At 34.9% G+C, this 13510-nt stretch overlaps 1 protein-coding gene across 2 annotated transcripts in view; it reads left to right on the forward strand.

The window, feature by feature from the left end:
* MLLT3 (MLLT3 super elongation complex subunit) overlaps positions 1 to 9608 on the forward strand; it is a 109532-nt gene extending 99924 nt beyond the window's left edge. For both annotated transcript variants that reach the window (XM_090130931.1, XM_031609995.2), the window contains 3 exons: positions 2270 to 2341; positions 3628 to 3699; positions 9149 to 9608. In XM_090130931.1, the coding sequence (XP_089987057.1) occupies positions 2270 to 2341; positions 3628 to 3699; positions 9149 to 9280 (276 nt within the window). In that variant the 3' untranslated portion in view covers positions 9281 to 9608. The remainder of the gene's footprint in view (positions 1 to 2269; positions 2342 to 3627; positions 3700 to 9148) is intronic.
* The last annotated feature ends 3902 nt before the right edge of the window (positions 9609 to 13510 follow it).

Here is a 13510-nt window from a genome sequence, read left to right on the forward strand (position 1 = left end):
TGTCACTTAAAGTCAAATCTATGTTGGAGGGGAAAAAAACCTATGGAGTAGGTTGTGTATTTAGCAAAGGAAAGAGGATCCTTGACCAAAAAGCATTCTTATTATCCACCACAAATTCTATAGGTTTTTTCTAAGATCATCTGTACGTAAGTCTCAATTCTTTTTTGTGTAATGAAGATGTATACTTCTAAAGAAGTAATATAAATGTTAAGTCCATAAACATAAGTCCTAATGCGCAACATTTCACTCAGTCATGTATTTCATGTTCCTTTCTTTTTTTTGTACTAACAATATATGTCTACTTGCCTATCTAGATGCTCTAAACCAGTAGCAGTGAGCTAGCTAAAATGGAATGTCTCATTTCCTTGCATTTTTACAACTGATCTGAGAATCTGAAATTTATGGAAGTATTAGGACAGATTCTTTAGCAGGGTCTGTGGTGATAAGGGGAGATTATTTCAAACATAAAGGGGGTAGATGTAGGTTGGATATAAGGAAAAAGTATTTTAAAGTGAGGGTAGTGAGGCACTGGAACAGATTGCCTAAAGATGTAGTGGATCCCCCATCCCTGGAGACATTCAAGGTCAGGCTGGATCAAGGTCTAGGCAACCTGACTGAGCTGTGGATGTTCCTGTTCATTGCAGGGCAGTTTAAAGATCCCTTCCAACTCTGAGGATTCTATGGTTCTGTTACAAGAGTTCAAATTGTGTGGGCCATAGTTGCAATTGAAATCTCTGCTTGGTGGTGTAAAGCTGCTTACTAGGATCATTCTTTTACCTGATGAAATTAGGCTTGTGTTAAAATAAGTCTATTTATAGAACAAGTTAACATTGCTAAAAGTGTCTTTTAGTGCTTTATCTCATTCAAACAAGATGTTCCATTTTAATTATGCATCAAGAGCACTCTAAGAAAGCAGCTTTTTCAAATACAGTATGTACTTGCTGAGTTTCTATCTAATATAAAGAATTTTCTTTTTTTAACATCAAGAAGAGTATCTAAAAGCTACTAGATCCATGCCTAGAGTTTGATTTTAAAGACCAGACACTTTTTTCCACTGGCCTATACTGTACATGCTGAATCAAAGAACTGAGATTTTTCTTTAGAAAAGTACATCTTACTTTCTGGCCATGCATTGCTTTTGGCTAAGTAAATCCTTAGGTAAGGCTAACTCAGTTCTTCAGTCGTTTTCTTTCTGCAGGGAAGTAGCTGCCTGTCCCACTGTATATTTATGGTGTTGGTTGTCCTGGGAAACATATATACAATTCTAGCTGTTTATGCCAAGCAAAGTAGAAATTGGAAGGAACTTTAAGATAGCTGTCAGTGAAGCTTCTGGGTAGTCTAGAACACAATTATTTATTTATTTATTTTGGCAGGCATTGTTTCCATTGTTGTATTTACTTAGTTTTGTATTGTGTTGTGACTGCTCAGGAGGGTTTGGAGAGAATGCTGCTATTAATGTTGGGTTATTTATAAGGAAATGTGAAACAAAATCTCCATCTTTGATCATATGTATTTTTTTATTGTTTTACAGAATTGCAGGTTAGGAATGGCATGGTGTTTCAATAACTCTACTTGTAGCTTCAGAAAATGTTTTCTATACCTAGAAATTAAACTGCAGTTTTATTTCCTCAAGTTATTCCTCACTCGAGTCCTAAAATTTTCATGTAAGGCGAGATATTCTGTTTCTTGTTCAAGCATTCTTTATTCATATCTGTGGCAGTAACTGGCTCTGTTTCCCATTGAAAGAAAAGTACGTATACTTGCAAGACAGGCTACTTTCTTGTGTTCTTTTAGTTAAAACTCTTGCAGTCATTTCAAAGACAGTTTTAGAATATGAACTGTAGAAGAAAAGAGCCTTGCATGAAAGCACATGGAAAATATACTGCTATGTGTCACTTCAAAGATGCTAGAGGGTCCTGTAGCATAATTTTGTACCTGCAAAATCAGACCTTTTCCTACCAGCTATGGAAAAAATGCGAAAAGAAATATTGAGAAGGGGTTAAATAACATGAAATTAATTACTTTTAAGATTAATGGTGTCAGTATCACTTCAATGCAGCAACTTGGCATTTTCAGCTTTTTTCTGGAAGAAAAAAAAAAAGGCAGGTTGTTTGAATTAAGTAAGAAGTAATGAAAAGCCTGGTTTTGAGTTTAGATTGTTTTTTTTCCAGATGCTTTATTCTTTGTGTTATTAACAGCAGAATTTTTGTATGTAATTGTGTTCAATTATGCATTTATTTTTTAATGGATTTTCTTTTTTTTTTTCCAGATTTTAGAAGTGAAAAGTCCAATAAAGCAAAACAAATCTGATAAACAAATAAAGAATGGTGATTGTGATAAGGTAAATGCCAACAAAATTACAGCAAATTATTTAATATTTATGTATTTACTAGAAACAAAATACTTCTTGTTGGAGTGAAAGCGTATCATTGCAACATCTTTGCTTTGGGTTCCTTAAAGTGGAGATTATTCTTTTTTTTTTTCCTGTAATTCTTTCTTCTCTGCTATTTTGAAAATGCTTTCCTTCTCTTCAAAACATGTAGAGATTTAGTAAATATCATCAGATGAGAATCTGCCATAAACTATTTACTTTGGCTACTCTCCTGCATGAATTTGCATTGTGCTTTTCAGATGAAATGATGGTTTTTGAACAGGAAGCTTTACAATAGTATTTTTAGTCAATAAACAACTGAAATCAATTTACTAAATCATGTTATGGTAGTGTGCATTAGGGAATGGCAGTGTGTTTTAAGGCATTAACCAAGATGATGTGAAGCAATTTACCACTTAGAAAGGTGATTTTGTTCAATATCATGTCACCTGGTCATTGCTAAGAATTCTCAATCCTTTTGAGAGAGAACATTGTTATTTCCCAGTATAGACAAGTTCCTCTTAAATTTTGTGTAATGTTGTATTTTCTTTGTGCTAATATGATGTAGGCAACCAGTGCTGCAGTATCTGTTACTGGATCTTCAGCATTATGATCCATACGCTTCTTTAATTTCTTAAGCAGGGTGCCACATTTCTCTGGGCTTAAAAGCAAGCATGGTGTTTGATGTCTCAGACTGAAGGAGACAGTTGATACTTGGGTGGTCAGATGGGACATATGTGATGCCCCAGGAATTAAGAAAGTGAAAGTTGCTAGTGGATTAATTTTTCTTTATCTTTCTCCCCTTATGTCTCTCTGTTGATGCAGAAAATTCATTATTCAGCTTTAGAGGAAGAGAGGAAATCAGTTGTGAAACTTCTGTCTTGTGTCTTATCTGGAAAGTTGGGAGATGTTTTTTAAATATGCTTGGGCAGCTCAAGTCTGTCACATACTGTTTGCCATAGCTGAGATGGAAATATTTTCTTCTGAAGTAAAAGGCCACCTAGCTTTCAAAGGGAAGAGGTAGCTCTCCCATTAAAATTTAAGTACCTTAAAATTTTCAGTGTCATCAAGTATCTAAGAAAATCCACAAAAATTTATATGTGGGTAGTATGAAGCTTAAGAAAACTAGCCTGCTTATTAAGAAAATCTTGCTTAAGGAAGGTGTACAATAAAATTTCCTTTTGTATCTGGATTTTTTGAAATACATGCCTGTGATTTTGTTAACAAGTTGTTTATGGGGGGGGATTTGTTTCTAGGCATATCTCGATGAACTAGTAGAGCTCCACAGAAGATTAATGACATTGAGAGAGAGACATGTACTGCAGCAGGTGAGGAGCACTCTCATGAAAAGTCACAGCGTGCTCACTGAAGTTGTGAAGTCACTTTTTTTTTCCCCTTTGTCTAAATCTCTATAATCAGATGTGATAGCCCTAGTCTGTGTAATCTATTTCCTGCCCACTGCACTTTCATTGTAGCATAAGGGCTTTTTAGACATTTAAATTGTGTTGTCACACTAAATGGTAAGATTAAAAGTTAAGCAAACAAAAGTCTATCTGAGATAATTTTTTTAACCAATTTGTATTTATATTTTTCAAAGTATTGTACCAATAATAATGAAAACAGGATAGGTGAATAGATTCATCTGTATACCATGCTTCATGAAAATACTGTTACTTTTTGCTGAAAAGGACAGGCATTTTTTCAAATACACTTTTAAAGATGTGCTTTTTGGCGAACAGAAAACATGGAATTTAATGCCAATCTCAATCTAGAAAAAAAAGTGAGTCTTCTGAAATCTTGGAAGTGAAAAAAAAAAAAGTATTAACTAAGAAGATTTGAAATATATTTACAAATTGCACAGTAGTAAGAACTTCTATTCTTTGTTTTGGGTGGCATTGTTAGACACCATTGGATTTCAAATAGTGATGATGAAGAATTAAAGGCATAGTAGCAAAACAGATGTAATTGTAGCACAGATGGTTATATTATATTTCTCACACTTAAGTGCCTCTTGTGGACATGTTATAAATATGGAGATTTTTACCACTTCTAGATGATTGCAATCACTCATCAAATTTCTCAACACTTGGATAAGTGTGTAAAAAAAAAAAAAAAAAGAAAAAGAAAAAAAAAAAAAAGAAAAGAAAAAAATCTTTCAGTAAGCCTCAGCAATAATTTCTGAATGCTCCAGGCTTTGTTTGCAAAGATCAGGAAAAAAAATGGAGAGGTCAGTGAAAAGGAAGATCATGATTAAGAATATTTTTAGTTAAAGAAAAATACTGATGGCTGTGTCAAGTTTCATGTTTTATGAAACACAATCATGTGTCCTTTGTCCTGTATTTGGTACCCTTCATATTTAGTGTACTATTGTTTCCCAAGTTCACTTTGTCTTCAGTACAAATCAGTGTATTCTTAACATCAAAGCACATTGCTATCTGTCGGAGTTTTAAACATAATGTTGGCATTGAAGTGGAATGGCAGCAGCATGTGTGTTCTTAAGTGATGTTAGTAGTACCTTCAGTTTGTCGGAGCAGGTGAAAATCTCTTTCACATGTCAAAGTCTTACCTGCAGATTTTTAGGGAATTTTTACAGAAATGTATGACGAGAATAATGAAGATATCAATCAGGATTGTAAGGAATTGTAATGTCAAAGAACTCGAAAGTTCTACTTGAACCTGCTGAGGGATGTGGAAAGGAATGGGAAGTTTTTTGCTGTCTGAGTTGTTAACAAGTCTATAGATAGTGACAGCAAATAGAGATGTGGCTTGGCAGGAAATGACAGAAATGCATCTTTTTGAGAATATGGCTTTTCTTCAAGTGAGGTATTTCTCTTTGAGTTGCTTTGTTAAAGAAAGCTAAAATTAATACACCAAAAGAAAGAGAAGACAAGAAAATGTGATGTTGAGTTGGAAGTGCCTAAATAAAAACTAAGTAACTGTGATATCAAGTGATTCTTAAAGATACGTAATAAATGTCTAATAGGGAGAAGGTGGATGAGAAAGTATGTTTGACCAAGAAATTAGTTCTGTGAGAACCTCCTGAGCAATTTGATATTGGACCAGATATTGGACCATGACTAGACAGAAATTGGTCTGAAATTACATTTTAAAAAGCACTCTCTCTAGCATCTTTCACAGTGATTAGGCATTTTATTTTCCCTTCATCATTTGCCATGAAAAAGTAGGGATGATTGAGTCTGAAATCAGATGTTAATGCTGCATGTCCCATATATTCAAATTTGGCTTTCTGAAGCTGGACTCCTAAATCAGCATTTGCTGAGCAGATGGGGTTATCGTGACTCGTGAAAGAAAGCAACATTTTTGGTAGGCTTTGCCTTTTATTTTGGTGCATCAGAAGATATGTCTTCATCTGGTGAAAAATCTCCTTAAAGCCAATGTACTAGATAGTACAGGCATAAGGAAGAAATTGAGAGTATGCAGCTCTGCTTAACATTACATTGCTCATGCCTCCAAGGTGCTTAACTTCAGATGGCAGCTATCTTCTGAAAATTTTCTGCAAGGGGCAGCTTGCAGGTCTGGAAACTATCAAATGGCTTAAAACCTCCATAAATTGAAAAATGACTATGTCATTAATTGCACTTCAGCTTCCTTAAACACACACACTCATTTGCTTGTTTGAAGGCCGATAAATAGTTGCGCTGTGATGGATAATGATCAAAATGAGCTGGAGAAACATTGTGTAAACAGAGATGTACATTACAGCAGAAAAGCAAAGATTACTACACTGGGAGCAAATGAAGTATTTTTATATTTTGCTGCCTGAGCTCTCTGAATATAACATTTTAATGCTGTGTTTTTAAGATTGCAACTGTCAGAATTCTTGGCAACTAATCTCAACCTTTTGTTCTTTTTCAAATATTTTTGAATAGCACAGAGATGCAAATGCTAGTACTGTAACTCATGAATTCCTCATTCATGGGCACACAGGCAGATGTTTTTCATTGAGCTGTCTGGGTTTATCTTGATATATTTTTATATATCCATTAAAGCTTTTGGGGTTCATTTCAGTCTTCTTTACTGTGGTTTCTGTGTGGTGCCCTGACACAGTGGCTATATTTTGTGAGGGCAGAATGAGGAATATATTAAAAATGTTTATATTTCCTTTGGTCTAGGGCTTAAAAGCCCAAAGCAGAACCTAATCAGTAAAAAGTGCTTATCGGGTTTGTTTGTTTGTTTGTTTTTTAAATATGCAGTGCTGCTTAAAAATACATGTGGTAACACATCAGTGTAATCTTTGTTCTTAAAATCAGGAATATTGCTGTGGGGATTTCGGGAGGTGCTGTTCTTCCACAAAGCATAGGCAGAATTGTTTAACACTGTTATGTCCTCTTGGCCACAGCTTCTGTAAAGTTTCGCAGCCAGTTATTTATCATACAGTGGATATTTGGGGACCAAGTCTATGATTAGATACCTAACTTTACAAAGTAGGATTCTCTCTTAAATGAGGCTTCAGAGAGTGCCTTAAGATAAGAATGATACATGTGGAAGTTTTCCACTGGTAACAATTAGTTGTATTCCATTTGAATTTTTCTCTCATGTTGGTTGTAGGACAGTAGGAGATGGAAAAGTGTTACAAGAACCAATGAAGCAATAAGTGGACAAATGAAATCTGCAAGTTTAAACTAAAAATTCCCAATGGGGAAAAAACAAACAAACAAAAAAATCAAGTGGCACAGATTTAAATGAAGTGCTAATAAGGGGAGGGTTGTTCTTTGTACTTTCAGTTTGGACATCTGCAAAGGAAATTAGACATTAAGTTGGGTTTGTTTTGTTTTTTTTCTCAGCCTGTGGAAAGTAGAAAGCAATGATTGGAAAGGGATTTTTACTGTAACAAGCATTTTCCTCCTTATGTTTTCTCATTTCCAATCTATTTAATCTACCCTGGGCTGTATCATTCCATATCTGACAGTATACATGAAGTTATTTCATTTATCACCAACATAATCTTCTCTTCTTGTGGTCTGAACAGAAAAAAGAAAAAAAAAAGCTCATTACATAATGAAACAGAGCAGGAGAAATGATAACACAGTTAGTTCCAACATTTAGTTCTTTTCTAAGGTGGTATAGTCCTTCCAGATTTATTATTTTAAGGTATATTCTGTTAGCCATGAGTTAATAGGTATCTCATTCAGCAACAGAAAAACTCATTGGAGTAATAAAGCAATATCTAGAAACGGGATTTCAGTAGAGGTCTATCTGGAAACCCTAGAACAATGTGGGTTTCAAATGGAAGGGCAGAAATACTGATACTAGCCTGAGCATGGAAGAAATGTTTGGGAGGGTGAAGCAGACGAGCAATATTCTGTCAGTCCAGTACAAAGAGACTCTTTTCAGGATGGTGTGTCTTTTCATGTGCTCTCTTGGAATATAAGTCTCTTGGAATGTAGAAATGCATAAGAGACCAATAGCTATAGTGTGGGCACCATGTTAGCCCAGTCTGATAAATTATACTTCAGCTTTCCAGGATGCTGAGTGTATGTTTAGGTGGGTGAAAATTCTAGGATATAGTATACATGGAGTTACTCGTTACAGGAAATTCATTGTTGAAAATGAGCATTTTAAAAATACACACTACAATTAGGTGACTACAAAATGTTGAAAGTGTGGAAATACAACTAGGATATTAATGTTGGTTACACAGAATTACAGACTGATTGAGTTTGGAAGAAACCTCTGGAGATCTTCTTGTCCTAACCCAGTGTTTAGGGCTACCCTGAGCAGATTGTCCAGGCCCATGTCCAGGTGGCTTTTGAAGATCTCTGAAGAGAGAGATTTCACGATCTCTCTGGGCAAGCCATGCCAGTGTTCTGTCACCATCACAAGAAAAAAAACATTTCCTAGTGTTTATACAGAAACCACTGTGTTCTAGTTCGTGCCTGTTGTCTCTTGTTCCATCACTGGGCACCATAAAAGAGAATGTGGATTCATCCCCTTTTGCACCCTTTCTTCAGGTAGTTACATATGAAATACATTGCCAATAGCCTTTGCTCCTCCAGACTGATCAAATCCTCTCTCAGCCTTTCATCACAGATGAAGTGCACCAGTTCTTGATCTTCTCAAGGACTCGTAACAGCTCTTCTGTTTCTTCTTGGAATGAAAACTGTGATTATAGATTAAGTAGTCACCATAGATTTTAACCATTAGTATTAGTCCTTCATGGTTCATCTGTTTCTACAAAAAAATTAAGTACGTTATTTAAGGAAAATAATACTAGTACACGAGCTAATCATAGATGTGAGAGCTCTTGAGTGCTTTGTTGTTGTTGTTTAATTTAGACTAGTTTCTGTAAGGATTTCTTTCTTTTTCTTCCTTGTGGAAAGGTTTATGCCAGTTATTTTCTAAAGTTATTTGTTTGGCAGCTAAGCACAAAGTATGTATTCCATAGAGATCTACCTAGTTTGTTTGTTGTTACGGTGATTGTTTTTTGTTTTGTATGATTACAGATGAAGGTTGTTTTTTTTTTTTTTTTTTAATCAAGATGGGGTTTTTTGTTTATTTTTCGAGGTAAAGACTGACCTTAAAAATATGAAGATGTTAATGTTCTTAAAAAAAAAAAAAGAAAGAAAAAAAAAAGAAAAACTGTGGTCTGGACTATGGTTCTGTGTCAGATAGTGATAAGGATAATGGTTTAATATGCATATATTAATGAAGTGGTTTTATTTTATGCCATTCATATGATACTTCGGGTCATGTTAATACACTCCATTGAGTGTGATACTACTGAAATTTTCAGCTGTGTCTTTTCTTTCCTTTCAGATAGTAAATCTTATAGAGGAAACTGGACACTTTCATATCACAAATACAACCTTTGACTTTGATCTTTGCTCACTGGACAAAACCACAGTCCGAAAACTACAGAGTTATCTGGAAACATCTGGAACCTCCTGAGGATTCAGCATCTGGATGCATCTAAAACTGTTCTCTAAATGAAACATTCAGAATGATGCAACCAAAATGGTGGAGAAACAAAACAACCTCTTTCAGTTTTATTTTTCATTAAAGCCAGTCATCATCTCTTGATAAAGAAGAGGAAAAGTGACAAGACTCAGAGGACTGCTCTTCTCAACAAGAAAATGCTCTGGAAGAGTTTACCTGGATAGCCTTGAAAATCAAACACAAAAACAAACAGAAAACTTGGTCTTAATGAATGTGTATGGTATCATGTATCTCTTTGTGGTGTTCCAGTCCACAAGATGAATGCATGTTCGACACACTGCCTTATTGCATTACTGATCTATTTATTACTGCATACATGTATTTCAAAGTCAGTGAGTCACCGAATGACACTACCAGATGTTGCAAGTAGTGGTATTCCATGTATGCTTTTTTGATTCAGTCTCATCAAAAACCTAGTAATCTTATTCATGTTGAAATCCCACTTCTTGCTAACTTTCTCTAGACAATGAAAACACTGTAGTCTTGTTTTCATTTCTGCACTTCCAGGAATCAAGATACAAAGTGAGGGACCAAACGATCGTCCTAAATTTTGCCTCCAGTCTGCCAAAGTTGGACCATGGCAGGTTGGACCGCAGGTCCTTGGCTCTATCCATTTATTGATATTGGTCATGGTAGAAAATGCACCAAATAGGATCATATGACTTCCTGTCTAGCCTTAGTGAATGAACCATTAGGATTTCTAACAAAAAAAAATGTTATGTACGCTGTCCTGAATCCAGAATTTTTTGCAGTCTGCATTTTTGTCTGTTTTAATGTTATAAAATTAAATATATATGAGTGAAGGTGTTCTGCAGGATCATCATAAAAGAAGAAATACTGATCCTGTCTTCTAAGGAAATGTTGTAGAAAATTCTTAATTTGGAGCTATTTATTACTATGAGTTTCTGCACTCTTTGCTTCTTACCATAAAACTATTGACATAACATTTTTTGTTTGTTCATGTAGTAGATGGTCTCCTTAGCCTGTTTGGGGATTTTGTTTTTGTTGTTTGTGGTTTTTTTTGTTGTTGGTTTTTTTTTTTTTTTTTTACAACTGCTAAATTAAAAACCTTTATTTGAAAATAAAAAATTGGTTGTTATACAGTTACATGTTGGGATAAATATATATATCATATATGTGTGTGTATATGTATGCATATTCACACATATATAAATATACACACACACCCCTGTGTTTTACACTTCCCAGATTCAGTAACATGCTTGTGCTTCCAGAAGGATTTCTTGCCTATAAAAACGAGTTTTCTTTCATGCTATATTTTGTTCTTTAAAATGGGAATCCTTGTTCATGTATGATAAATTAGAGGAAGTGTAATGTTTTTGTTATGAAAACAAAATTTGGCGCTGTCACTTTGCTGATGGTTTCCTGATGAAATCATTACCTTTCTAATGACTGAACACTAGTTGCTGAAACAAAAACCCCTACTGAAAAGAGAAAAGAAGAAAAAAAATACATACTTCTGGATGCAAAAGTTTATTCAGATTTACCAGCCTTAAAAGATGTATCTTATTTCTGGACAGGCCAGTATATGTCATGTATATGCTTTTTGCCACATGTGCTCTATGTATAGTGTTGAACAGTAGCATCTGTATGATTTATTGTTTCATACGCACTGTTTGTGTAGCACTGTAAAACTAAATTCCTATTGGGGTTATTTCTTATTCAAATAGTAGATCTTAATACTGTTTCTTTAAGTCCAAAGAAAATTTTACACTTTACTGTTTTTGAGAGGGTGAGCTGGGTACTGGGCTGGGGGCTATTTTCGTATTTAAAACGTTGTTTGACCACACTCTGCAGGAAGTTCTTCTCAGGCTTCCAAAGAACAAGTGTACTTTTTCAGTAATGTTATGACTCTTATTGACGATTGGCATGAAGCATACTTGAAACATTATGTTGTTCTTTTAAGTCCATGTCTTAATGTGCAATTGTTGGAGGGAAATGGGGATCATTTTAAAGTTACTTCTAGCATAAGGCAGGTGATAGTTGGGAGGAGGAAGGGGTGCATGTGAGGGGGATTAACTTCAATTTTTATTAATATTTTATATGAAAATGTTTGGAAATCTAAAAACAACATTAACTTTTGGTCTACTAGTGGTTGTTCAACATCCTATCTCTTAGTTATACCATATAATGTGGAATTTTCTCCATTTTGACTTTCCCAAGTTTCATGTTTACAACTCCTTCAGTCTTAGGGGAGTGGGAAGGATTCTATGGTACTGCTAGTGTAAGAATATTGAAATGTTTTGTTAGAAATGGTAAAATATATCTTTTTATCCTTAAAATACTGATAAGCTTTAATGTTCATTGACAAGGGTAGAAGAAAACAGCAAGTAGGAAAACAGGTATAAGAGATTACAGCAATTATAGTATCAAGTTACTGCTGAATTTAATGCAAATCATGGAGCATCCATAAACTCTTAATTTTGTTAATTCAATGAGGTTGGGAGAGGGGAAAAAAATAGACTGAAGAGTTGTGTGTGTGCATGTTAAGTTTTCCACAAAATTCTGATAGAATAAGAGTTACCAAATGTTGATCTGAAAAATACCTTAGCTATTTTCGTCTAATTTTGTATACAGAAACAAAATAAATTCTTGTTCAATTAATTTCAAACAGTCATATTTCTCTTAAAGAAATTGTTGTAAGGCACCCCACCAACATATAAAAACACTGTTTGGGACTGGTTAAAATGTTCTAGCAATAAATGTTTTGGAGTTGTACATAACATCAAGCTATTTAAACAAAGCTGTCTGGGAGAGTTTGGGTTAATTCACTGAAGTAACTGGACAGGGGGCTATCAGTGAGTTGCAAATTTCAGAGCCAGTGAGTCACTAGAATGTTTTATCCAGCTGGTAAGGACAGTTTTCTTTCTTGCCACTAAATCTTCACATCCAGATGAGTAGGCAAGTTTTAAAGTATCTTTCTAGATGCCTGGGTTCATTGAAAGGCCTTACATGATATTCAATGTCTGAATTTGAAAGGCATCATAATTCACAATAAAGAAAGCAAGGGTGTACTCTTATCACAATTTTTCAAGATAAAATAAAACCTGTGCTTCCTCTGCTAGAACATTTGGATTGTAACAAGCGGTCAATCATTTCTCTTGCTGAATTTACTGTTTTCATTGGTTTGGTTCATTAGGTTAAGTCTATTCTTTTAATTTTCAATGCAGAGTATACATAGTATAGTGCATTTGGAGAGCCCTAGTTTATTTCTATTAGTATTGGTTTTAGTGTGGGAGAAGGAAAATGGCAAGTTCTTGGGTTTTGCCTCATCCATTGGCCCTTTTTCCTTTTCTTACAGTGAAATGTAATGTCCACAATCTTGTATGTCCACAATCTGTTTCAGGTCCCTTGAAGTATAATTCTGATTTCTTAAACATTGTGTTACTGTTTTGGGGTCCCCTGAGCAAACCACTGATTTCAAGTCCCATTAGCCTGCAAAATGAATGGGAAAATTGTAGACCAGTCTGAATAGAAAACCACCCTCTTCAGTGGTCATACGCATTATCTTACCATCAGAGCATTATCTTCAGTAATATATTTAATTTGCTTCCTGCTGTCTTTGATCATACATTTTTCTGTATTTTATGTCTTGCTGTTTAATGCCAAGCCCTCTATCTTTCACAGATTCTTGCTTCTGTAAGAGTTTTTATTTCTGCGTTTGCTAATTGCTCTGTTAATTTCCATGATTCAGTGCTAAGCTGGAGTGTATTTTCAACTGCTGTTATTTTCTCAGTGTTGCTCTGTGTGCTTCTAGTGAGGTGGCCTTGAGAAAGTGGTTTTAAATCAGAAAGACAAAAACACCACTCTCTATGGTTTAAATGTGTATTTTGTCAGTTGTAGTACATTGCACTGAAATTTGGGCTTATTAGTGAAAATTCTGTCAGACCTTCATCCATAGAAGAAGCTAGCAGAAACTGAAAAAATAAGCAGTGTAAAACACGTTCCTAAGTTCGGCTAGTGCATGTGTTTGCCTTTCTTTTTGCTTGTGTTTTGCATGTTTTGTTTTTGTTGTTTGTGTCTCAGTTTGCTTAACTGCTAAGCAGTATACAGCTATATATAGTGTATGCTAGGAAGCTCTTCTGTATACTGTACAAGGGGTTGTACTGTTGGGCATGAAAGGCTACAAACATGATGATGGGGCAGGACTACTACTCATAT

This window comes from Phasianus colchicus, chromosome Z (assembly GCF_987193195.1).
Source record: "Phasianus colchicus chromosome Z, bPhaCol1.hap1.1, whole genome shotgun sequence".
Lineage (NCBI taxonomy): Eukaryota > Metazoa > Chordata > Aves > Galliformes > Phasianidae > Phasianus > Phasianus colchicus.